Source organism: Hirundo rustica, chromosome 29 (genome assembly GCF_015227805.2).
Source record: "Hirundo rustica isolate bHirRus1 chromosome 29, bHirRus1.pri.v3, whole genome shotgun sequence".
In the NCBI taxonomy this organism is placed as follows: Eukaryota; Metazoa; Chordata; class Aves; order Passeriformes; family Hirundinidae; genus Hirundo; species Hirundo rustica.
The window spans coordinates 1,209,005-1,235,646 of record NC_053478.1 but is presented as its reverse complement, the minus strand read 5'-3'; the positions used below and the strand labels follow the sequence as shown (position 1 = coordinate 1,235,646).

Here is a 26,642-nt window from a genome sequence, read left to right as displayed (position 1 = left end):
TGGATTTGAAATTAATGAGATTTAGTTTTCGGGGGGGGGCTTTAATACAATAACGGGGATTTTTTTGGGATTCCTGGAAAAGCTCCCGGGGTTAAGTGGCCGCGTCCCTTTGCTGTGACCTGACCAGCTGGAAAAGGTTCTGGAAAAGAAGGAAAAGGGGCGAGGTGGAGGCGGCAGGAGCTCAGGATTGCCGCTGGGGAAACGGGGGAGATTCCCGGAAAAGTGGGATCGAGGAGAGGCTGGAAGGGCTCCGGAGCTGGGACGGGGCTGCGGCGCGGCCGGAGCGTCCTGGTGCCAACCCAGCTCCGAACCCAATCCCAAAATCAGCTCCGCATCCAGTCACAAACCCAGCTCCGGACCCAATCCCAAACCCAGCTCCGGACCCAATCCCAAACCCAATCCCAAACCCAGCTCCAAATCCAATCCCAATCCCAGCTCCGAATCCAATCCCAAACCCAGCTCCAAACCCAATCCCAAACCCAGCTCCGAATCCAACCCCAACCCCAGCTCCGAATCCAACCCCAACCCCAGCTCCGAATCCAACCCCAAACCCAGCTCCGAATCCAATCCCAATCCCAGCTCCGAATCCAGTCCCAATCCCAACTCCAATTCTGATTCCGATTTCAATCCCAATTTCAATTCCGATTTTAATTCCAATCCCCATTCCGACTGCAATCCCCATTTCAATCCCAACTCCGATTCCAGTTCTGATTTCAATCCCATTGCAATCCCAATTATGATTGCAGTCCCAGTTCCGATTCTGATCCCATTCCCAATGCCGATTTCAATCCCCATCCCAATCCCAGCTGCAGTCCCAAATCCGGTTTCAATCCCGATCCCGATCCCAATCCCAGCCCCGGGCTCCAGCCCCTCCCGGAGCATTCCCAGTTCTCCCGGCAGCTCCAGAACTGGGACGGGAAAAGGGAAGGGATTCCCTGCCGCGCCTCCCCTGCCCTCAGGATCCCAGGAAAAGGATGAAGGCCTGGGTTTTCCCAAAAAACCAGGAGCAGCTGGGATTTAAAACATCCCAAATGCTCCAGGGTAAATCCCGAACTGGGAATGGCCGCGTCATTCCCAATTCCCCACATTTATCCAGGTCATTCCCAACTCCCCAGATTTATCCCAGGTCATTCCCAACTCCCCAGATTTATCCAGGTCATTCCCAACTCCTCAAGGCTTTTCCCAGATTTATCCAGGTCATTCCCAGTTCCAGGAGCCTTTTCCCAGGTTTATCCCAGGTCATTCCCAGCTCCAGGAGCCTTTTCCCAGGTTTATCCCAGGATTTTCCCAGCTCCAGGAGCCTTTTCCCAGGTTTATCCCGGGTCATTCCCAGCTCCAGGAGCCTTTTCCCAGGTTATTCCCAGCTCCAGGAGCCTTTTCCCAGGTTTATCCCAGGTCATTCCCAGCTCCAGGAGCCTTTTCCCAGGTTTATCCCAGGTCATTCCCAGCTCCAGGAGCCTTTTCCCAGGTTTATCCCAGGTTATTCCCAGCTCCAGGAGCCTTTTCCCAGGTTTATCCCAGGTCATTCCCAGCTCCAGGAGCCTTTTCCCAGGTTTATCCCAGGTCATTCCCAGCTCCAGGAGCCTTTTCCCACCACCTGCAGCTCCTTTTTCCAGCTGCTCCATGAAACCTTCCCCCCCTCCAGAGCTCCTCCCCTGCTTTTCCCCCATCCAGGGATTTTCCAGTCGTTCCCAGCTGGAGCCACGTTCATGGAACCACTTCCCACTGGAAACCGCCTGGGAAAGGGAAAAGTTTGGAATTCTCACCTCCTTCCTCCACTTGAGCTCGCAGAACACTCGCTCGAAGCACTCGTGCATGTAATTGAACTGCCGGGGGAAAAACGGGGATCAGGGGAAATCCAGGGAAAATCCAGGAGATCCAGAGGGGAACTGGGAGCTCTGGGTGCTCCAGGGAAGAACCGGGAGCCCCAGAGGAATTCCAGAGAGGAACCAGGAGCTCCAGGAAGGAATCTGGAGCTCCAGGGAGGAACCTGGAATTCCTGGGGAATGGGATCGGGAGTGTCCCACATCCTGCCTGAGGAATTCCGGGCGGGATCCGGGACACTCCCAACCTATTCCCGAAGGAATTCCGGCGGGATCCATGGACAATCCTGGTCCCATTCCCGAGGCAATTCCATGCAGGATCCAGGGACACTCCCAATCCCAATCCCATTCCCAATGGAATTCCATGCAGGATCCATGGACACTCCCAGTCCCAATCCTGATGGAATTCCAGCAGGATCCGGGCACACTCCCGGTCCCATTCCCGATGGAATTCCAGCAGGATCCGGGCACACTCCCAGTCCCACTCCCGATGGAATTCCGGCGGGATCCGGGCACACTCCCAGTCCCACTCCCGATGGAATTCCGGCGGGATCCGGGCACACTCCCAATCCCATTCCCGATGGAATTCCGGTGGGATCCGGGCACACTCCCGGTCCCATTCCCGATGGAATTCCGGCGGGATCCGGGCACACTCCCGGTCCCACTCCCGATGGAATTCCGGCGGGATCCAGGCACACTCCCGGTCCCACTCCCGATGGAATTCCGGCAGGATCCGGGCACACTCCCGGTCCCGTTCCCGATGGAATTCCGGCGGATCCAGGCACACTCCCGGTCCCACTCCTGACGGAATTCCGGCGGGATCCGGGCACACTCCCGGTCCCACTCCCTATGGAATTCCAGCAGGATCCGGGCACACTCCCAGTCCCATTCCCGATGGAATTCCGGCGGATCCGGGCACACTCCCGGTCCCATTCCCGACGGAATTCCGGCGGGATCCGGGCACACTCCCGGTCCCATTCCCGATGGAATTCCAGCAGGATCCATGGACACTCACGTAGGGGGTGAAGATCTTGACCCAGCGCGGTTTCCTCTCGGCGCGCGCGTACTCGAAGCAGAACGCCATCCCCTCCTCGTCCGTGTCCCAGCGCTGCATCTCCTCCCACTGGAACGCGATCACCTGGTTCTGCGGGAATTCCGGCAGGGAAAAGCGGGATTTGTCCCGGAGCTGACCCGGAGAGCAGCGGCTGCGCTTCCCGAATCCCTCCCTGGGGGGATCCCAAAGGCTCGGGGGCGTGGGGAGAGGCGAGGGGTGAGGGAATGGGGATGGTCCCGGGTGAATTCCAGGGATTTGGGATGGTCCCAGGGATTTGGGGATGTGGAACAGGAGCAAATCCAAAGGTGTGAGGGAATGGGGATGGTCCCGGGTGAATTCCAGGGATTTGGGGAAACGGGGCAGGGGCAAATCCAAAAAATCCAAAGGTGTGAGGGAATTGGATGATCCCAGGGATTTGGGGATGATCTCCAGGGATTTGGGGACAATCCCATGGAGTTGGGGATGATCCCAGGGATTTGGGATGATCCCATGGATTAGTGGTGATCCCAGGGAGTTGGGGATGATCCCAGGGATTTGGGGCCAATCCCATGGACTGGGGAATGACCCCATGGATTGGAGCCGACCCTACAGATTTGTGGGGACCCTGTGGATTTTGGGCCGATCCCGTGGATTTTGGGCCAATCCTCGGGATGTGGGATGACCCCATGGATGTTGGGATAACCCCAGGGATGTTGGGATAAGCCCAGGGATGTTGGGATAAGCCCAGGGATGTTGGGCCGATCCCATGGATTTTGGCCGATCCCAGAGGTTTGGGGCGACCCTATTGATTTGGGATAACCCCACGGATTTTGGGATGACCCCATGGATTTTGGGATGACCCCATGGATTTTGGGATGACCCCACGGATTTTGGGATGACCCCATGGATTTTGGGATGACCCCATGGATTTTGGGATGACCCCAGGGACGCTGGGATAACCCCACGGGCTTTGGGATAACCCCTGGGATGTTGGGATGACCCCACGGGCTTTGGGATAACCCCAGGGATGTTGGGATGACCCCCCGGATCCCGGCCGATCCCAGAGGTTTGGAGTGACCCCATGGACGTTGGGATAACCCCAGGGATGTTGGGATGATCCCATGGATCCTGGCCAATCCCCGGGACACTGGGACAACCCCACAGACTTTGGGATAACCCCTGGGATGTTGGGATGACCGCCCGGATCCCGGCCGACCCCAGAGGTTTGGGGTGGCCCCGTGGACGCTGGGACGGCCCCGTGATCCCGACCCGATCCCGCCGGGACCGGGCGCACCTCCAGCTGCCCCTCCTCGGTGCAGGCGTGCAGCTTGAAGTGCCGGATGCTGATGGCGCTGATGACGTGGCCGCGGCGCCGCGAGTCGCACGAGCAGTGCGGAAAGGTGATCTCGTTGTAGCCCTCGCACGTGCGCAGCATCGTCAGGTACTGCCGGGAAAACACCGGGGTGTGGGAACCGCCGGGATCCCAGGGAATCGCCGGGAGCCAGCAGGAGTCACCGGGATCCCAGGGAATCACCGGGAGTCACCGGGAGTCACCAGGAATCACCGTGAGCCACCGGGTTCCCAGGGATCCCAGGGAATCACCAGGAGTCACCAGGAGTCACTGGGATCCCAGGGAATCACTGGGAGCCACCGGGAGCCACCGGGAATCACCGGGATGTGGGAGGGTGATCTCGTTGTAGCCCTCGCACGGGCGCGGCATCGTCAGGTACTGCCGGGAAAACACCGGGATTTGGGAATCGCCGGGAATCGCCGGGAGTCACCGGGAGCTCGGGGAATCACCAGGAATCACCGGGAGTCACCAGGAATCACCGGGAGCCACCGGGTTCCCAGGGATCCCAGGGTATCACCGGGATCCCAGGGATCCCAGGGAATCACCGGGAGCCACCAGGTTCCCTGGGATCCCAGGGAATCACCGGGAGCCACCGGGAATCACCGGGATGTGGGAGGGTGATCTCACTGTACCCCTTGCACGTGCGCGGCATCGTCAGGTACTGCCAGAAAAACACCGGGATTTGGGAATCGCTGGGAGCCACCAGGAGCCACTGGGATCATCAGGAATCACCGGGAATCACTGGGAGCCACTGGGATCCCAGGGAATTGCCGGGAGCCACTGGGAGCCACCGGGATCACCAGGAATCACCAGGATCCCAGGGAATCACCGGGAGCCACCAGAATCACCAGGAGTCACCGGGATCCCGGGGAATCACCGGGAGTCACTGCCAGCCCAGGGACGCAACAGGATCCCGGGGAATCACTGGGATCCCAGGGAATCACCGGGAGTCACCGGGATCCCAGGGAGTCACCGGGAGTCACCGCTAGCCCAGGGATGCAACGGGAGCCACCAGGATCCCAGGGACACAACGGGGTTCCAGGGACTCACCAGGATCCCAGGGAGTCACCGGGGCTCCAGGGATCCACTGGGAGTCACCAGGATTCCAGAGAGCCACCGGGATGCAGGGACACACCGGGAGTCACCGGGATTCCAGGAGTCACCGGGATCCCAGGGAGTCACCGGGGTTCCAGGGATTCCAGGAGTCACCGGGATTCCAGGTGTCACCAGGATTCCAGGGAATTCACTGGGAGTCACCGGGATTTCGGGAGTCACCAGGAGTCACCGGGAGTCCGGGTGTCACCAGGATTCCAGGAAGTCACCAAGAATCACCGGGATTCCAGGGAGTCACAGGGATTTCAGGGAATTCACCGGGAGTCACCAGGATTCCAGGAAGTCACCGGGATTCTGGGAGTCACCAGGATTCCAGGGAATTCACCGGGAGTCACCAGGATTCCAAAAGTCACCGGGATTCCAGGGAATTCACCGGGAGTCACTGGGATTTCGAGAGTCACCAGGAGTCACCAGGATTCCAGGGAATCCAATGGGATTCCAGGGAATTCCCTGGGATTCAGACACCGGCAGGGATCCCAGAGGGACATCCCATGGAATTTACTGGGATGCAGCCACGGGCAGCGCTGCCACAGGGGAATTCCGTGGATCTTCCTACAGTCAGCGCTTCCAAAGGGTAAATCCACGGATTTGCCAGAGCTCAGGGAGGCCGGGATCCATTCCAGAGCCTCTTCCCGGCCGCATTCCCGGGAAAATCCGGGCTAACTCACCATGACCATCTTCCTCTGCTCGCAGAGCTTCTGGAGCTGGTAGGATTTCTCCTCGGCTTTGATGTAGCCTTTCTTGACGTCATCAACGGCCTGGGAACGGGAAAAATCCGGGAAAAATCCGGGATTTGGGATGGGAGGAGGAGGAGCCCCCTCCTGCACCACCCTCAGGGGTTCTGATCCCAAATTCCAGCCCCAAAATGCTCCAAGGGGGGATTTTCCCATCCCGATTCCCGGCACGAGGGCCTCGGGGAGGTGCTGGAATATCCACAGGGAGTTTGGGAAAAGGTCCCTTGGGATGAGAGGATGGATTTGGGAAGGTTGGGAACTCTTGGGAATGGGTGAGGATGGTCCAGGCACAAAATGTGGGGAATTTGGGTGAAAAAAGGGAGATGGAGCAGGAATGCGTCCTTCTCCCACTTCCAGAGGAGGAAAACCGGGAAAGGTCCAGGCTGGGAGATGAAATGTTGGATAATCCCGGATTTTCCATCCATTTATGGAAATAAATCTCCCAGGAAATGAGGGATGGGGCTCTTTTCCCAAGGAACGGCTCCAAGTTGTTCCAGGTGGGAAAACTGGGACAATTCCTCCGTGGAAATTGGGGCAGTGCTGGGATCCCACCCCTGGAATTCTCCAAATCCGGGATTTGGGACCCAGCTCTGGAATTCCCACCCCAATCCCCGCATCCCAAAGCACAGCGGGGTTCGGAGCGCGTCCGGGAGCGCCTCAATCCCATAAAACCGGGAGGAATTCCCAAAGTTGGGATCAACCACCTCCCAATGACCCTTCCCAAGCTGAACGGGAACTCCAAGAGAATTCCAGCCGGGAATTCCTCACCCGTGGGGCCCTTCTGGGAGCTCAGGGTGCCTCAATCCCATAAAAACCAGGCAGAATTCCCAATGTTGGGATCGACCATTGGGATCCAACCATCTTCCAATGACCTGAGTGAGATCTCCAACGGAATTCCAGCTGGGAATTCCATACTTGGGGAAGGCCAGGCGGCCTCAACTCCACAAAAACCGGGCGGAATTCCCAATGTTGGGATCAACCTTTGGGACTCAAGCGCCCTTCGGAAACTGAAGGAGTTCTCCGAAAGGATTCCAGCCGGGAATTCCCCAGCCTGGGCTGGCTCAGCTCCCAGAATTCCTCACGTTGGGATGAAGGGTTGGACTCAACCTCCTCCCAAACTGAACGGGAATTCCACTGGAATTCCAGCTGGGAATTCCCTGCTTGATGGAGCTCTTCTGGGAGCTCAGCTCCAAAAAAATGGGCGGAATTCCCAAAGTTGGGATCGACCATCGGGACCAAGGACCCTTCCCGAGTGGAACGAGTCCTCCAATGGAATTCCAGCCGGGAATTCCTCACCTGGTGGTGCCCATCTGGGAGCTCGGGGTGCCCCGATCCCACAAAAACGGGCGGAATTCCCAAAGTTGGGATCAATTGCTGCACTCCACCACCTCTCCCAACAGGAATGGGAATTCCAGAGGAATTCCAGCCGGGAATTTCTCACCTGTGGACCTTGGGCTGCCTCAATCCCATAAAAATGGGCGGAATTCCCAACGTTGGGATCAACCCTTGGACACAGCCACCTTCTAATGAGTTTCCCTGACCCAAACGGGAATTCCAGGGGAATTCCAGCTGGGAATTCGTCACCAGGTGAGAATTTCTCTGGGGAATTTCTCTGGGGAGAATTCCAGCTGGGAATTCCTCACCAGGTGAGAATTTCTCGGGGGGATTTCTGGGGAGAATTCCAGCTGGGAATTCCTCACTTGGGGACACTGAGGCGCCTCAATCCCATAAAAAAACCTCCAAAAATCCCAAACTGCCTCGGGATCAACTTCGGGACCTGCCTTAGGAGGGGTTCTCCTGACCCGAACGGGAATTCCAGAGAATTCCAGCTGGGAATTCCTCACCAGGTGAGAATTTCTCTGGGGAATTTCTCTGGGAGAATTCCAGCTGGGAATTCCTCACCAGGTGAGAATTTCTCTGGGGAATTTCTCTGGGAGAATTCCAGCTGGGAATTCCTCACCCGGGCGATCTCGGGGTAGCCCAAGAACTTTGGGCTGCCTCAATCCCATAAAACCTGGCGGAATTCCCAACGCCGGGATCAACCCTTGGACCCAACCCCCTTCTAAGGGACTTTTCGCTGAGGCGGGCGGGAATTCCGGCGGAATTCCGGGCGGGAATTCGGTACCTGGTGGAAGAAGTAGGCGACGGCCAGGTCGTTGTCGTTGAGCAGCGCCTCCTCCTCGGTGGTGAAGAGCCACTTGCGCAGCGTCAGGCACGTGCCCGGCACGGCCGAGGTGTAATTCTGCACGTAGAGCTTGTGGGGGAACTCGTTGGGAGCCAACTTCCGCACTGGGAAAAACCGGGAAAGACGCGGAATGTCGGGGTCGGGGAGCGGGAAGGGAGGGGGGAACGGGAGAGCCCAAAAAAATCGGCGTTAAAATGGGATTTTCCCACAGGGAACCATACGAAATTATCCCGAGTCCTTCAAGAATGATCCCAGAATGCTCTGAAATGGCTCCTAAATCCTCCAAAATGATCCCAAAACCTTCCAGAATGATCCCAAATCAATGAAAAATCCCCTGGAATCTGGAGGAGCATCCCAAAAATTGGCGTTAAAATGGGATTTTCCCACAGGGAACCGTCAGAAATGATCCTGAGTCCTTAGAGAACGATCCCAGAATGCTCTGAAATGGCTCCTAAATCCTCCAAAATGATACCAAAATCCTCCCAGTATGATCCCATATGCTTCCAGAATGATCCCAAATCAATGAAAAATCCCCTGGAATCTGGAGGAGCATCCCAAAAATCCCGGGTGTGGTTCTGCACGTAGAGCTTGTGGGGAAACTCGTTGGGAGCCAACTTCCGCACTGGGAAAACCCGGGAAAGACGCGGAATGTCGGGGTCGGGGAGCGGGAGAGCCCAAAAAAATCGGCGTTAAAATGGGATTTTCCCACAGGGAACCATCAGAGATGATCCCAAAACCTCCCAAAATTATGCTCAAGTCTTCCAAAATGGCTCCTAAATCCTCCAAAATGATCCCAGAATCAATCCTGAATCCTCCAAAATGATCCCAGAATCAATCCTGAATCCTCCAGAATGATCCCAAACCCTCCCAGAATGATCCCAAATCAACGAAAAATCCCCTGGAATCTGGAGGAGCATCCCAAAAATTGGCGTTAAAATGGGATTTTCCCACAGGGAACCATCAGAAATGATCCCAGATCTTCCAAAATGTTTCCCAAAATCCTTCGAAATGGCTCCTAAATCCTCCAAAATCTCAAGGAACATCCCAAAAATCCTCTCCCAACGCCAGGATGAGGATCCAGGGATGGAGGCTCCGGCTGGGAACGAAACCTTGGCTCCAAATCCCAAATAATCCACATCCCTCATCCCGTGGTGAGGCCACAACGCATCCATCCAGGGGAATTCCATCCCATCCCAGGGAATTCCATCCCAGGGAATCCATCCCAGGATCCCCAGGAAATCAGGAATGCTGCGGGAAATCGGGATTGAGCAGAGCTGGGTGACCCCAGCCGGGCACAGAAGAGCCCAAATCCCTCAGGATTCCAGAGCCCCAAATCCCTCAGGATTCCAGAGCCTCAAATCCCTCAGAATTCCAGAGCCTCAAATCCCTCAGAATTCCAGAGCCCCAAATCCCTCAGAATTCCAGAGCCTCAAATCCTTCAGAATTCCAGAGGCTCAAATCCCTCAGGATCCAGAGCCTCAAATCCCTCAGAATTCCAGAGGCTCAAATCCCTCAGAATTCCAGAGGCTCAAATCCCTCAGGATTCCAGCCGGGATGAGGAGCCCAGAGCTGGGACAGAGCCGGGGTGAGGCGGGAGAAGGGATCGGGATTTCCATGGGGAAATATTCCCGAATATCCAACCTGGATTTCCCCCCTCAAACTGCGCCAGGGGAGGTCCAGGTTGGATATTTCCATGGAAATATTTGGAATAAAGTGGAATATTCCAGGTTGGAATGTTTCCCCGTGGAAAAGGTGATCGGATGTTGGAAGGAGCTGCTCAGGGCGGGGCGGAGCCGCCATTCCCGGGAATTATCCCAGAAAATCTCCCGGAAGCAGCAGCAGGTGGATGGGATTTGGTGGGATTGGCCTCAGCCTCGGGGCTTTTCCAGCCAGGACAATTCCCCACCCCTGGGAATGCTCGATTCCAGCTTGGATCACCCCTGGGACGCTGGGAGATCCCAAGATCCCGAGGATCTTTAAGGATTTTTTTTCCATCCCAAACCATTCCAGGATTCCCTGTCCCGGCCTCATGGGATTTTGGGGATAAACCCTTCCCTCTTCCAGGTCATTCCATGGATCCCCCATACCCTGGAATCATCCCAAACCAGCCTGGGATGGGGGGAAGCACAAATTCCACAATCCCACCCTCAGGACCCGCCGATCCCCTCCGTCCCTCTTCTTCCCAGCTCCTCCTTTCCCCCGAATTCCCGCGGAATTCCGGGCTCACCGAAGGAGTGGTTGATGACCTCGAAGAGGGCGAAGTAGTTGGCGGTGACGCTGTCCATGCCCACCTTGGCTGCCACCGCCTGGAAAACGCCGGGAAAACGGGATCAGCGCCAGGCCGGGCCATTCCCGGGAATTCCCTGACCACGGGAAAACCCGGTTGGAATTCTGCCAGCAAAAGCGGGAGGAGCTGCTTCGTTCCCCGGGGGCGGCTCCACGATTCCAGCCCGGGATTCCCCCGAGGGGAAGAAAGGAGCGGGGAAATTCCCGTAATTCCGTCTGGGATCGTCCCACGGCCGGAACTCGGGGTGGAATTCCAGGGGCTGTGTCCTGAGAGCAGCCAAATCCCGGAATTCCTGCTCTTTTCTGGTGGGGTTTTCACCTCCTTTTTCCCAAGGGTCTCTCCCCTGTGTTATTTTATTCCCCGTAATTCATGGATCCAGTGGATCCCAATCCTCAAAAAACAGGGTGGGGGTGGAAATCCAGGTGGGAAAGAGGAAAACTGAGGTGAGGGGAAGGAAATTCCAGGTGGGGAAAGGAGAAAAATCCAGGTGGGGGAAAGGAAAATGCAGGTGGAGAATGGAAATTCCAGGTGGGGAAAAGAAAATCCAGAGGGAAAGAAGGAGAATCCAGGTGGGAAGAGGAAAATCCAGCAGGGAAAATAAAACTGAGGTGAGAAGATGGAAGTTCCAGGTGAGAAAGGAGGAAAATCCAGGTGGGAAAAGAAAATCCAGGTGGGGAAAGATAGAAAATCCAGGTGGGAAAGGAAAACTGAGGTGAGAAAGAAATTCCAGGTGGGAAAGAGGAAAATCCAGGTGGGGAAAGATGGAAAATCCAGGTGGGAAAAGAGGAAAATCCAGGTGAGAAAAGAGGAAAATACAGGTGGGAAAAGATGGAAAATCCAGGTGGGAAAAGATGGAAAATCCAGGTGGGGAAAGACAGAAAATCCAGGTGGGAAAGGAGGAAAATCCAGGTGAGAAAAGAGGAAAATCCAGGTGGGAAAAGATGGAAAATCCAGGTGAGAAAAGATGGAAAATCCAGGTGGGAAAAGTGGAAAATCCAGGTGAGAAAGGATGGAAAATCCAGGTGGGAAAAGTGGAAAATCCAGGTGGGAAAAGATGGAAAATCCAGGTGGGAAAGGAAAACTGAGGTGAAGAGAAAGAAATTCCAGGTGGGAAAGAGGAAAATCCAGGTGGGGGAAGGAGAATCCAAGTGGGAAAAAGGAAAATCCAGGTGGGGGAAGATGGGAATTCCCGGTGGGAAAGATGGGAATTCCCGGTGGGAAAGATGGGAATTCCCGGCGGGAATGTCTCACCTGGTACACCTGGTCCGTGGTGCTGTTCTTCTTCACCCTGACCGTCACCGTGGTGACGTCCGGGAGCGCCACCCGCAGCTCCACGTCGGAGACGCCGTTGTAATTCTGGGGAAAAGGGAGGAAATCCCCCCCCAAACATCAGGAATTCCTGCTTTTCCCAGCCACGTGTGATCCCTCAAATCCCCCCCCAGCGGGGATTCAGCGTGGGAGGAGGGATGGGGGTTGGAATCTTCTCCCAAGGGGATGGCCAGGGGAGCTCCAGGTGGGATATTTGGGAAAATTCCCCCGTGGAATTCCTCCATCCCTTCGTGGCCGGGGCATTGCGGAATCGCCATCCCGGGATTTGTCCCAGATTGGGCTCTGGGACCAATTCACCCTCTGGAATTCCCGCTCATTCCCAGCCTGTTCCCTGGATCCTGAAGGATTGGGGGGGGTTGGAGGAATTCTGGGAGCTTGGGGTGCCTCCATCCCATAAAAAACAATTGGAATTGTCCCCAAATCCCGTGGATGTGGCACTTGGGGACGGTTGGACCGAGGAGCTCCAAGGGCTTTTCCATGATTCCATGGAAGGTTGTTTTCCCATGGAATTCTGTTGGACCAAGCCTGAATCCCATAAAAATCAGCAGGAACTGTCCCCAGACCCCGTGGATGTGGCAGCTGGGGACAGGGATCGGGGGTGGCCTTGGAGACGTTTGGACGGGAGGGGTTTTCCCACCTTGGCCATTCCATGGAAGGGGTTTTTTCCATGGAATTCTGCGGGATGACATCACCCACCTCGTCCGACTCCGACAGGAATTCCTGCATGATGTCGCTCTCGCCGATGACCCGGATGGAGCACACTGCGGGACACACGGAACGTCACGGGGAACGTCACACGGAACGTCACACAGGGAACGTCACACGGGGAACGTCACACGGAACGTCACACGGGGAACGTCACACGGGAAATGTCACGAGGAACGTCACGGGGAACGTCACACGAGGAATGTCACACGGAACGTCACGGGAAACGTCTCACAGGAAACGTCACACAGGGAACGTCATGGGGAACGTCACAGGGAACGTCACACGGGAAACACCACATGGAATGTCACACAGAACGTCACGTGGGGAATGTCACACGGAACGTCACATGGGGAATGTCACACGGAACGTCACACGGGGAAGATCACACGGAACGTCACACAGAACGTCACACGGAACGTCCCCTCCTGGGCCACCCCACCAACCCCTTCCCGTCATCCCGACTCATCCTGAGGAGAATTCCTGCACTTGCGTCACCTCTGTCACCTCCTGTCCCCAGTGTCACTGTTAACCCCGTCTTCTCCAAGCCCTGGTGTCCTTCCATGAATCCAAAACCCATCCCAGGTGGATCAGGCCAACACCTGCAGTGTGCCATTTGCTGTCCCCAGTGTCCCCTCCTGTCCCCAGTGTCACCGTTAACCCCATGTTCTGGTGTCCTCTCATGGATCCAGACCCTCTATGACGTGATTGAGTGTCCCCTGGGTCACCTCTGTCACCTCCTGTCCCCAGAGTCACCTCCAGTGTCCCCTCCTGTCCCCAGGGTCACCTCCAGTGTCCCCTCCTGTCCCCAGGGTCACCTCTGTCACCTCCTGTCCCCAGTGTCACCCCATGTTAACCCCATGTTCTCCATGTCCTGGTGTCCCCCCATGGATCCAGACCCTCTCCGAGGCGGATCCAAGGAGCTTCACCCTAAAATCCCACCCAGCCACCCCAAACCGCCCCGAGCAATCCCACAAAGGGAGCAGGAACCCCGTGGGTGCGGAACGCCGGGACAGCCCTGGGAATGGCGGGGGGGGTTTGGGGTGAGGAGGGGTTTGGGGCCAGGAGGGGTTTGGGACAAGGTGGGATTTTGAGGTGAGGAGGGGTTTTGAGGTGATGGATTTTGTGATGAGGTGAAGGATTTTGGGGTGAGGGATTTCTGGGTGAGGATTTTGGGTGATGGATTTTGTGACAATGACGGATTTTTGGGTGAGGAATTTTGTGACCAGGATGGATTTCTGGGTGATGGATTTTTGGGTAAGGATTTTGTGACCAGGATGGATTTTTGGGTAAGGATTTTGTGACCAGGATGGATTTTTGGGTGACAGATTCTGTGACAATGAGGGATTTTTGGGTGAGGGATTTTTGGGTGATGGATTCTGTGACGATGACAGATTTTTGGGTGACGGATTTTGTGACAATGATGGATTTTCGGGTGAGGATTTTGCGACCGGGATGGATTTTTGGGTGAGGAATTTTGTGACCAGGATGGATTTTTGGGTGACAGATTTTGTGACCAGGATGGATTTTTGGGTGATGGATTCTGTGACAATGAGGGATTTTTGGGTGACAGATTTTGTCACCAGGATGGATTTTTGGGTGACGGATTCTGTGACAATGACAGATTTTTGGGTGATGGATTCTGTGACAATGAGGGATTTTTGGGTTACGGATTTTGTGACGATGATGGATTTTTGGGTGACGGATTTTGTGAGGATGACAGATTTTTGGGTGATGGATTCTGTGACGATGACGGATTTTTGGGTGATGGTTCTGTGACAATGACAGATTTTTGGGTGACGGATTTTGTGACCAGGATGGATTTTTGGGTGATGGATTCTGTGACGATGACGGATTTTCGGGTGAGGAATTTGTGACCGGGAGGGATGTGGGGCAGCCCTGCTCCGTACCCTTCTCCAGGTACTCCTCCAGGCCCCTCCTGCGGGCGTCCAGCTGCTGCTCCGACAGCGAGAACGGCCACTTGCCGGGCAGGCGCGGGAAGGTGAAGTTGGCGAATTCCCGCTTCAGGTTCTGGTGCAGGATGGCGAATTCCCGGTAGCGCTTGGAGCACAGCTGGCGCCCGGCCATGTAAACGTTGTACACCTGCGGGGAGAGCCCCCAGACGTGCCCAAAAATTCCCCCAAAATTCCCAAATGCCTCCCTGTGGCTCAGCCCCGCCCGACCTCCTGGAGAGAGGGGTTTGGGGAAAGAGGGAAATGCACGGAGCCCGCAGCTGTGGGGTGTCCCTGCTGATCCCGGCATTCCAGCGCCTCGGGAACCCCAGATCTGCGGAGTCGGGATCGTGGATACTGCCCGTGGAATGCAGAGAGATCCCAAACTCCCCGTGTTCCATCCAAAGCCCCAAAACTCGGGATTCAGGATCAGGGATACTGCCCGTGGAATGCAGAGAGATCCCAAACTCTCCGGGTTCCATCCAACCCCCAAAACTCAGGATTCAGGATCATGGATACTTCCCACAGAATGCAGAGAAGTCTCAAACTCCCCATTTTCCATCCAAAGCCCCAAAACTCGGGATTCAGGATCAGGGATGCTTCCCATGGAATGCAGAGAGATCCCAAACTCCCCATTTTCTATCTGAAGCCCAAAATCTTGGGATTTAAGTTCCTGACTCCTTCCCACGAAATGCAGAGAGATCCCAAACTCCCCATTTCCCATCCAAAGCCCCAAAACTCAGGATTCAGGATCGTGGATACTGTCCACGAGACACTGAGAAAGTCCCAAACTCCCCATTTTCCATCCAACCCCCAAAATTTGGGATTCAGGATCGTGGACACTGCCCATGGAATGCAGAGAGATCCCAAACTCCCCAGGTTCCATCCAAAGCCCCAAAACTCGGGATTCAGGATCGTGGACACTGCCCGTGGAATGCAGAGAGATCCCAAACTCCCCATTTCCCATCCAACCCCCAAAACTCGGGATTCAGGATCGTGGATACTGCCCACGAGACACGGAGAAAGTCCCAAACTCCCCGGGTTCCACCCAAAACCCCCAGTTTTGGGATTCTGGATCACAGCTACTGCCTGCAGGACACAGACAGATCCCAAATTTCCCATGTGGCATCCGAAGCCCCAAATCCTGGGATTCAGGTTCATGGAGATCCATGGAGTGACACCATGGAGGGACTGCTGGTTTTGAGGAAGAATCCTGCTGGTTTTGGGAAAACCCTGCTTTTTTTGGGGAAAACCCTGCTGCTGTGAGGAAGACTCCTGATATTTTGGGGAAAATCCTGCTGTTTTAGAGAAAAAGCTCTGCTATTTTGGGAGAAAGCCTGCTGTTTTGAGGAAGAATCCTGGTATTTTGGGCAAACCCCTGCGGTTTTAGGGAAAAACTATGCTATTTGAGGAAAAATCCTGCTGTTGTGAGGAAGAATTCTTTTGTTTCGGGCAAAAGCTCTGCTAGTCGAGGGAAAAACCCTGATATTTTGGAAAAAAACTGACATTTTAGGGAAAAACCCCTGCCATTTTTGGGCAAAACCTCTGCTATTTTTGGGGAAAACCCCTGCCATTTTAGGAAAAACCCTGCCATTTTAAGGCAAACCTCTGCTATTTTAAGGCAAACCTCTGCAGTTTTTGGGCAAAACCCCTGCTATTTTGGGTAAAACCCTGCCATTTTAGGGAAAACCCTCTGCTGTTTTAGGGAAAAACCTTACTATTTTAGGGAAAACCTCTGCTATTTTTGGGCAAAACCCCGCCACTTTTGGGCAAAACCTCTGCTATTTTTGGGCAAACCTCTGATATTTTAGGGAAAAACCTTACTATTTTAGGGCAAATCCCTGCTGGTTTTGGGCAAAACCTCTGCTATTTTGGGAAAACCCTGCTATTTTTGGGCAAAACCCTGCCATTTTAGGAAAAAACCCTGCAGTTTTTGGGGCAGAACCCTGCCGTTTTTTCACCATTCGGCACAAACCGAACCCCGCTTTGTGAAATCCCCCAAATCCGCGGGATTTTCCCCCCCATTCCCGCGGGATGGGGGCGCGGGGAGGAGCCTCACCACGAACTTCTCCCCGCTCTGCTCCACGTGTTTGTAGGTGGGGATGGAGATGGGCACCGCCTGCTTCTCGCTGTAGTCGTAGAAGGGCGGCCCCAGCGGCTCCTCGGGCGGCTCCAGGCTCTCGGCCTCGTGCGGCGGCACCGACAGCACCGTCAGCACCAGCTCCTTCTCGCCGGCGCGGATCAGATCCACCACCTGCTTGTGCGTGGCTCCTTCCACATTCACACCGTTCCTAAAGGGAAAAATATCCCAAATTCCTACGGGATCCCATGGATCAGATCCACCACCTGCTTGTGCGTGGCTCCCTCCACGTTCACACCGTTCCTAAAGAGAGAAAATCCCAAATTCCTACATTATCCCACGGATCAGATCCACCACCTGCTTGTGCGTGGCTCCCTCCACATTCACACCGTTCCTAAAGAGAGAAAATCCCAAATTCCTATGGAATTCCTATGGGTCAGATCCACCACCTGCTTGTGCGTGGCTCCCTCCACGTTCACACCGTTCCTAGAGGGAAAAATATCCTGAATTCCTGCAGGATCCCACGGATCAGATCCACCACCTGCTTGTGCGTGGCACCTTCCACATTGACACCGTTCCTAGAGGGAAAAATATCCCAAATTCCTATGGAATTCCCATGGATCAGATCCACCACCTGCTTGTGCGTGGCTCCCTCCACATTCACACCGTTCCTGAGGAGAGAAATATCCCCAATTCCTACATTATCCCATGGATCAGATCCACCACCTGCTTGTGCGTGGCTCCCTCCACATTCACACCATTCCTAAAGGGAAAAATATCCCAAATTCCTATGGAATTCCTATGGAATTCCTATGGATCAGATCCACCACCTGTTTGTGCGTGGCACCTTCCACATTCACACCATTCCTAAAGAGAGAAAATCCCGAATTCCTACGGGATCCCACGGATCAGATCCATCAGCTGCTTGTGCGTGGCACCTTCCACGTCCACCCCATTCCTAAAGGAAATAAATCGCAAATTCCCATGGAATTCCTACGGGTCAGATCCACCACCTGCTTGTGCGTGGCTCCTTCCACGTTCACACCATTCCTGAGGAGAGAAATATCCCAAACTCCCATAGAATTCCCATGGATCAGATCCACCACCTGCTTGTGCGTGGCCCCTTCCACGTTCACACCGTTCCTGAGGAGAGAAAATCCCAAATTCCTATGGAATTCCCATGGATCAGATCCACCACCTGCTTGTGCGTGGCTCCCTCCACGTTCACACCGTTCCTAAAGGGAAAAATATCCGGAATTCCTACAGGATCCCACGGATCAGATCCACCACCTGCTTGTGGATGACTCCTTCCATGTCCACCCCATTCCTAAAGGAAATAAATCCCAAATTCCTATGGAATTCCCATGGATCAGATCCACCACCTGCTTGTGCGTGGCCCCTTCCACGTTCACCCTGTTCCTGCATGGAAAAATATCCCAAACTCCCATGGAAGTGCTGAAGATATTCCTGAGCTGCCTCCAGAGAACACTCCTGACATTCCCAAGAATCCCACGGCCTGGCTCTGGCTTTGCCTGGAAAATCTGGATCACCCCTGCTCAGGAAAGCTCATCCCAAGCAATCCCAACTTCCCGGAATCCCACGGAAGCGCTTTAGACCCACGACGCTCCCAAGCAGCCTCTGGAACATTCCTGATGTTCCAAGGAGCCCCATCTGGCTCTGCCCAGAAAACCTGGATCAAACCTTGGCCAAGATGCCCAGGAAAACTCATCCCAATCAATCCCAAGACATTCCCAAGAGCTCCAGGGCCTGGATCAGGCTTTTCCCAGAAGATCTGGATCACACCAGCTCAGGAAAACTCATCCCAAGCAATTCCAAACTTCCCAGAAACACTGGGAAACCCCACGGAAACACAGAAAATATTCCCAAGCCACCTCTAGAACATTCCTGACATTTCCAAGAACCTCATGGAAAGGATCTGGCTTTGCCCAGAAAACATGGATCAAACCTGCCCAGGAAAACTCATCCCAGACAACCCCAAACCTCCGGGAATCCCACGGAGTGCTGGAGACCCGAGACGTTCCCGAGCCGCTTCCGAGGCGAGGGATCCCTCCCGCAGAAGTCGCTCGGAATTCCCAACGAGGAATTTCCCCACGGAAAAGTCTGGAACTGTCCCCATCCCGTGCCGCTGGCCGGTCCCAGGATCCAGAGTGGGATTTGGCCTCCGGTCCCCAGCTCTCCAAGGGAAGGGAATAACTCTGACTGGCCCCACCCACCCATTTTTATGGAATTTCTCCCTACAGGAATCACCCTGGAAAGGTCAGATCTCCGCTCACAAACCCAGGTTTGACAATTCCAGCTGCTCCAGGAGCTGGAAAAGTTTCCTCCGGCTCCAACACTACCCAAGGCTATCCAAACCCGCTGGAGCTTCCGTACAATTCCATGGAAAAGGGAAAATGGAGCAACCCTCGGATGTTTTCCCCCCGAGCCAACAGCAAACTCTGGGAAAGGGGCACGGACAGGACCCGGAATTCCCAAAAATGCCGGCTCCCGTCGCTCCCAGAGGATCTTCCCAAGCTCGGATGTTTCCCTGCTCGTGTCTCCGAGGAGGAGCAGGAGTCAGAACTTTGGGATAAAGTCACCATGGCAACCGAGGCTGGAATCCAGGAATGTTAAATCCAGGCGGGAAGCGCGGCAGCCGCGGATCCGCGGGATCCTCTTCCCAAGGAAAAGGAACACCGGGATTGTTTTGCTCCGTTTGGAGCTGGAAAACGGCTTCAGGTGTTGCTCTGATCCTTCAGGGAATCCAGGGAATTCCAGGGGAGCGGGGTCCCTCCGGGAAGGACATCGAGGTCCAAGAGATGACACCAGATCCAAGGGATCCTTCCCGCTGGGAATGCGGATCCGCAGCCACGGGATGGGAAACTGAGGGGAGCCGTTCCCAACAGCATTCCAGGAGCAAATTCCTGCGATAACTCCCTTTTTTGGGAAGGTGGAAGGGGTTCCACCCGGAGCAGGAGGACCTGGCACGGAGGAGCCTCCTTCCCTTCATTCCACAGGGAGGCTGCAGCGGGAAACGCTCGGGATTCAATGGTGGAAGCTGGAGTTTGGATTTCTGGTGGAATTCCTCTCCCAGGGGCTCCCAACACCTCTTCCAGGGAGCTGGGAAGAGGCTCCTCAGCCCAGCGCGATATTCCCGGGAAATATCGGAGGCAGAGTGGAAAACGTCTCATCCACCAGCCGGGCTGGGATCTGGGAATCTTCCACTGGGAGAAGGGAGCTGCTGGGAAAGGCCGGGAGATCCTGGGATCTGGAATGTTCCATTGGGAGAAGAGAGCTGCAGGGAAAGGCCGGGAGATCCTGGGATCTGGAATGTTCCATTGGGAAGAATGGAGCGGCAGGGAAAGGCCGGGAGATCCTGGGATCTGGAATGTTCCACTGGGAAAAGGGAGCTGCTGGGAAAGGCCGGGAGATCCTGGGATCTGGAATGTTCCATCAGGAAGAACGGAGCTGCAGGGAAAGGCCGGGAGATCCTGGGATCTGGAATGTTCCAATGGGAAAGGGGAGCGGCAGGGAAAGGCCGGGAGATCCTGGGATCTGGGAATGTTCCAATGGGAAAGGGGAGCGGCAGGGAAAGGCCGGGAGATCCTGGGATCTGGAATGTTCCATCAGGAAGAACGGAGCTGCAGGGAAAGGCCGGGAGATCCTGGGATCTGGAATGTTCCATTGGGAAGAACGGAGCGGCAGGGAAAGGCCGGGAGATCCTGGGATCTGGAATGTTCCATCAGGAAGAACGGAGTGCAGGGAAAGGCCGGGAGATCCTGGGATCTGGAATGTTCCACTGGGAAGAACGGAGCTGCAGGGAAAGGCCGGGAGATCCTGGGATCTGGAATGTTCCATCAGGAAGAATGGAGCTGCAGGGAAAGGCCGGGAGTTCCTGGGATCTGGAATGTTCCATTGGGAAAAGGGAGCGGCAGGGAAAGGCCGGGAGATCCTGGGATCTGGGAATCTCCATGAGGAAGAACGGAGCTGCAGGAAAGGCTGAGGGTGAAGCAGAATTCCCATCACGCCGACAGGGATGAGCAAGGGCCCCGTGACACGGAAAACATTCCGGGGTTCCTGTTCCGACAGGGATTGAGTCATTTTCCACCAGGACCTGGGAAAATTCCCGGACTCGGGGTCTGCCAGGGGAATTCACAGTGAGGAACTGGGCAAGGAGCATCCTGGAGATGGAGATCCAAGGGATGGGATGGATCTGAGAAATTCCCGAGGGAAGGGAAAGGGAAAGGAAGAAGGAATGGTAAAAGGAGAGAAGAAAGAAATGGGAAAAGGGGAAAGGAAGAAACGGGAAAGAAAAGACTGGGAAAAGGAAGAGGAATCAGCTGGTGATCAGCGGGATTTTATCTTCCATTTCCAATCCACTTCCTCAATTTTCCAAGGTTAAAGACCCCCCCTCGGAGCCTCAGGATGAGGAAATTCCCGCTGCCCATTCCCGGAGTGAATTCCCCGCGGCGCCCTTGGTGAGCACAACACCGGGAATGCGCCGAGCCAGCAGCTCCCAGCGCGGCACAGCGAGCATTCCCGACTTTTCCCATCCCGTAAAACGGGAACTGAGCCCAGGGAGAGAGGGAAACGCCTCGGGCCTCGCACGTGACGCCAATTCCGGGGGTTATTCCATCAAAACCCGACACCTTCCCAGCGCTGCGCCTGCTCCAGAGGTTTCCCTGCTGCAGGAATGAGTCTGGTGGGATCCGAGACCCCACCCCGCCTGGATCCGGCCGATTTCCCGCTCGGCGTTAGGGATAAACCCCGTTTTCCCTCTGTTTCCCGGAGGATCGGGGATGATGGACGTTGCAGGCGCTGATCAAGAGCTCAGTTAGCTCCCATCGTCTGTCCCCGGTGGTTCCGGAGCATTCCGGAGCATTCCAGGGCCTTGGGAAGGCACAGGGAGGAGCTGGATGCTGGATCCGGGAGGGAGGGATGGAAAAAGGACCAGGCAGCATCCATGAAAATCCCAGCAGGAACTCCTCAGGAGCGGAACCTCCACTTCCCAAATACCCCCACAAATCCCAGCAGGAACTCCTCAGGAGCGGAACCTCCATATCCCAAATACCCCCACAAATCCCAGCAGGAATTCCTCGGGAGTGGAACCTCCACATCCCAAATACCCCCACAAATCCCAGCAGGAATTCCTCAGGAGCAGAACCTCCACATCCCAAATATCCCCACAAATCCCAGCAGGAATTCCTTGGGCATGGAACCTCCACATCCCAAATATCCCCCACAAATCCCAGCAGGAATTCCTCGGGAGTGGAACCTCCACATCCCAAATATCCCCACAAATCCCAGCAGGAATTCCTCGAGAGTGGAACCTCCACATCCCAAATACTCCCACAAATCCCAGCAGGAATTCCTCGGGAGCGGAACCTCCACATCCCAAATATCCCCCACAAATCCCAGCAGGAATTCCTCAGGAGTGGAACCTCCACATCCCAAATATCCCCACAAATCCCAGCAGGAATTCCTTGGGAGTGGAACCTCCACATCCCAAATACCCCCAGAAATCCCAGCAGGAATTCCTCAGGAGTGGAACCTCCACATCCCAAATACCCCCACAAATCCCAGCAGGAATTCCTCGGGAGCGGAACCTCCACATCCCAAATACCCCCACAAATCCCAGCAGGAATTCCTCAGGAGTGGAACCTCCTCGCTCAGGCTCCTCCTTCCCCAAAATTCCCCTCCTCGGGGCCGGTCTGCTGGGAATTCCAGGAGGGAAATCCCACACGGAATCCCAAATGCACGCAGGCAGCTCCTCCCAGAGCTCCAGGGCCCGGATTTTGGGAATTCCCTCCGGAGGAACTGGGAAGGAGGATGGGCCCCCCCTTTCCCGCTGCTCCCGGGCAAAAGGAAGGGAAACCGGAGCTATTTTGGGAATCCCGGGTTATTGTTTCCTCCTCCGGCCCGGAATTCCAGGAGTTGGGATTTTAAGGGATGTGAGGAAAATGAGGGTGGGATCCTCCCGGGGGGATTTCATGCCGATTTCGTGGAATTTTGGGGTGGTTTCTGCAGCAAAAGGTGGGAATGCTGGAATATGGGAATTCAGTAATCTCGGAATATGGGAAAAATAGGGATATTGGAATATAGGGACATTGAATGATGGGAATATCGGAATATAGGGAAATAGGAATAGTGGGATATTGCAATACTGAAATATTGCAATACTGAAATATTGGAACACAAGAATTCCGAAATACTGAAATATTGGGATATCGAAACATTGGAATATCGAAACATAGGAATGTTGAAATACTGGAACATAGGAATCCCAAAATTCTGAAATACTGGGATATTGAAATACTGGAATATCAAAATATTGGAATATTGAAATACTGGAATATTGAAACATAGGAATATCAGAATATTGAAACATTGGAATATTGAAACATTGGAATATTGAAACATTGGAATATTGAAACATTGGAATATTCAAACATTGGAATTGGAATATTTGGCTATAAGGTTACTGGAACATTGAAATACCGGGATACATAAATACTGGAATACGACAAGAGCCAACCTGGAATCCCTACAGGACACAGGGACAAATTAAAGCCACTCCTCCCAGGAAATAAGTGGATAAACCAAGAGGAAATTCCCAATGCTTCCAGCTCCCATAGGGACACCAGGGATTGGGAGACCACAAGCAAATCTCCTTCATTAACCCTCATTAACGCCAGGGTTTAATTATTTCCAACACCATGCCCCGTTCCTCAGCTGGCACCAGCCACTGAATCCCAAAATTCCAGCACCAAGCTCCAAACCTCCCTCTGATCCCAAACCCAGCATTTTAAATGCTCAAAAGCGAGGGAAAATTTCATCCCAATGCCCACAAAACCCTCCCCACTCAGCCTGGGAATGCCGCTCCCCCAAAGCTGGATCATCCAGGTGCAGAATTCCCTCCGCTCCCAACTCCTCCCGCACGGAAAAAAAAATCAGCGAATCGGGAATTTGGGTCAGCTGGGACAGAGCCAAATCCCAGCTGGGATTTCTGCGGGGTTCACCGGCCGCGGGCAGCTCCTCACACCCCTCGGAACTTCCAGAGCTGGCAGCAAAACATTCCTGCAGCTCGGAAATCCCTGGAATTAATCAGTAATTGGACTTAACCGACCCGGAGCGAAGGGCGGCGGTGGGAGGATCCAGAGGGATCCCTGAAAACCAACCCCCACGCTGGGATCGGAGGGATTTCAGCCAGCCCCAAAACAGCCACGAAGTTTAAGGGATTTTTCTGGATGGCGGCGAAAGGAAGATGAGTTTCCACACGGCAGGAATATTCCCACGGGAAGGCGTTTTCCAGGTCAGAGTTACAATTTCGGGTGTCAGAAAGCAGCAGCTGGAGAACACGAGACCCGGGAATGGGAAGGAAGTGTCTCCAAGTCGGAATAGAAGGGGTTTATCCCTAAAAATGTTCCTTTGCCCTCCCCAGGATGGTCCTCACATTGAAAACCAAGGGGTTTATCCCTAAAAATGTTCCTTTGCCCTCCCCAGGATGGTCCTCACACTGAAATCCAAGGGATTTATCCCTAAAAATGCCGCCCTGACCTCCCCAGGATGGTCCTCACACTGAAATCCGAGGGGTTTATCCCTAAAAATGCTGCCCTGACCTCCCCAGGAGGGTCCTCACATTGAAATCCGAGGGGTTTATCCCTAAAAATGTTCCTTTGCCCTCCCCAGTATGGTACTCAGGCTGAAAACTGAGGGGTTTATCCCTAAAAATGTTCCTTTGCCTTCCCCAGGATGGTCCTCACACTGAAATCCAAGGGATTTATCCCTAAAAATGCTGCCCTGACCTCCCCAGGAGGATCCTCACATAGAAATCCGAGGGGTTTATCCCTAAAAATGTTCCTTTGCCTTCCTCAGGATGGTCCTCACACTGAAATCCGAGGGGTTTATCCCTAAAAATGCCGCCCTGACCTCCCCAGCAGGGTCCCCATGTTCAAACCCAAGTGCTCCCCCTTTAGAGGCTCCTGTAAGACCCCCCCAAAACCCCCAGCGAGGGTTGGGGGAGCCCAGCCCCCCCTCCTTAGGACCCCCCAAATTCCCACCAAGGGCTGGGGGTCCTTTGCTGAGGGTGTCATGAAGGGGGAGAGACCACAAGACCCCCCTTCAGCACCCCTAAACCTCACCAAGGGACCCTCTGTCCCTTCAGGACCCCCAAACACCCCCTCAAACTTCACCAAGGGATCCTCTGTCCCCTCAGGATCCCCCAAATTCCCCCCAGGGGCCGGGGGCTGAAACCCCCCCCTCATGACACCCTCACCAAGGGACCCTCTGTCCCCTCAGGACCCCCAAACACCCCCTCAAACCTCAGCAAGGGACCCTCAGGATCCCCCCAAATCCCCAGCAAGGGTCGGTCGGGGGCTCTCCCTCCTCCCCAGTCACACCCTCACCCTCAGGACCCCCAACACCCCCCAAACGTCACCAAAGGGCCATGAGCCCCCTCAGGATTCCCCCCCAAACCCCCAGCAGGGGCCGGGGGTCTCAGCCCCTTCACGACACCTTCATCACCCGATCCTCAGCCCCCTCAAGACCCCCCAGAAAATGCCCCCAGGCTCCGGGGTTCTCAACACCCTTGATGACACCCTCACCGAAGGCTCCTCAGAATCCCCTCAGCACCCCCAAGAGCTCAGTGTCCCCTCAGAATCCTCTGAGCACCCCCAAGAGCTCAGTGTCCCCTCAGAATCCGCTCAGGACTCACAAGAGCTAAGTGTCCCCTCATCGGCCTCTCAGGACCCCCAAGAGCTCAGTGTCCCCTCAGAATCCTCTCAGGACCCCCAAAGGCTCAGTGTCCCCTCATCGGCCTCTCAGGACCCCCAAGGCTCAGTGTCCCCTCAGAATCCTCTCAACACCCCCAAAGGCTCAGTGTCCCCTCAGAATCCCCTCAGCACCCCCAAAGGCTCAGTGTCCTCTCAGAATCCCCTCAGCACCCCCAAGAGCTCAGTGTCCCCTCATCGCCCCCTCAGCACCCCCAAGGCTCAGTGTCCCCTCATCGCCCCCTCAGCACCCCCAAGAGCTCAGTGTCCCCTCAGCCCAGCCCCCTCATCGCCCCCAGCCCCCTCAGGACCCCCGTTTCCCCCCTCCTCCCGCCGTGCCCGTGCGTGTGGGGGCCGTTCCCGGGGCCGGGTGCCGGGGGGCTGTGGGTGGGCGGCCCCCCCGTACTCACACCTCCAGGATGCGGTCCCCCTTGCGCACCCCGGCGCGGTCGGCGGCTCCTCCGCCCAGCACGGCGCTGACGTGCTGCAGCGGCGCGTACAGCTCGCCGTTGATGCTGCGCAGCTGCCCGCCTTCGCTCACTTGCCCGCGGACGTTAAAGCCGTAACCGGACTCGGACTTGACGATGCGGACGACGCGGGGCCCGCCCGGGGGTCCCTCCCCGGCCCCGTTCCGCGCCCCCGGCCGCGCTTCGCCCTCCTCGTCCGCCATCTTGGCCTCCGCGCACGGCGCGCGTCACGAGACCGGACCCGCGACGGCCGCCGTACGGACCCGCCCTACACCGTCCTCGCCGTGGGGCGCGATGGGAAATGGAGTCCGCGGAGCTGCCGAGCGCCGTTAGCGCGCTGCGGGCCGCGGGGCGTGACGGGAAGTGTAGTCGGAGAGACGGAGGGGCGGGGAGAGCGCGGCGCATGCACCGTGGGCGTGGGAATGGGGGTGTTGCCATGGGAACGGGGCTGTTGTCATGGGAAGGAGGGGGTGTTGCCATGGAAACCGAGGGGCTGTTGCCATGGGAATGGGGGTGGGTGGTCGTGGGAACGGGGGGTTACAGCGACCGAGGGTCGGGGGGGCAGTTACCATGGGAACGGGGGGGTGTTGACACTGGAAAGGGGAGGGACTGTTGCCATGGGAACAGAAGGGCGTTGTTGCCATGGGGATGGAGGGGCTGAGGGCCTGGGGACAGGGGGCTGCCGGCCTGAGAACGGGGGACCGTTGCCATGGAGACAGGATGCTGTTGCTATGGGAATGGAGGGGTGGTGTCTCCATGGGAACCGGAAGGGGGCGCTGTTTGCCGCGCTGCTGTGTGGTGACGTCACTTGCGTG

At 55.6% G+C, this 26,642-nt stretch overlaps 1 protein-coding gene across 4 annotated transcripts; it reads right to left on the bottom strand.

Annotated features, from left to right (window-relative positions):
* SNX27 (sorting nexin 27) lies at window positions 1-26,035 on the bottom strand. Of its 4 annotated transcripts, none has more exons than XM_058423776.1 (13): window positions 25,771-26,035; window positions 17,791-17,827; window positions 16,572-16,766; window positions 14,471-14,663; window positions 12,552-12,616; window positions 11,778-11,882; window positions 10,467-10,545; window positions 8,180-8,343; window positions 5,989-6,078; window positions 4,151-4,300; window positions 2,839-2,967; window positions 1,767-1,826; window positions 1-139 (listed from the first exon to the last, which is right to left on the bottom strand). In XM_058423776.1, the coding sequence occupies exons 1-13, from the start codon at window positions 26,028-26,030 to the stop codon at window positions 92-94; spliced, it is 1,575 nt and encodes a 524-aa protein (XP_058279759.1). In that variant the 5' UTR covers window positions 26,031-26,035; the 3' UTR covers window positions 1-91. The 4 variants fall into 4 exon arrangements, with proteins under 4 accessions (XP_058279759.1, XP_058279758.1, XP_058279760.1 ...); XM_058423775.1 differs by lacking the exon at window positions 17,791-17,827 and adding an exon at window positions 17,042-17,078; XM_058423777.1 differs by lacking the exon at window positions 17,791-17,827 and adding an exon at window positions 16,859-16,895.
* Window positions 26,036-26,642: the final 607 nt, after the last annotated feature.

Excerpts from the sequence above, each read along its gene's own strand:
- SNX27 (XM_058423776.1), bottom strand. The coding sequence starts at position 26,030 with ATGGCGGACGAGGAGGGCGAAGCGCGGCCGGGGGCGCGGAACGGGGCC. Across the intron at positions 12,617-14,470 it reads GGAGGAGTACCTGGAGAAGG|TGTGCTCCATCCGGGTCATC; the intron begins GTACGGAGCAGG and ends TGTGTCCCGCAG. Across the intron at positions 6,079-8,179 it reads TCGCCTACTTCTTCCACCAG|GCCGTTGATGACGTCAAGAA; the intron begins GTACCGAATTCC and ends TCCCGTTCCCAG.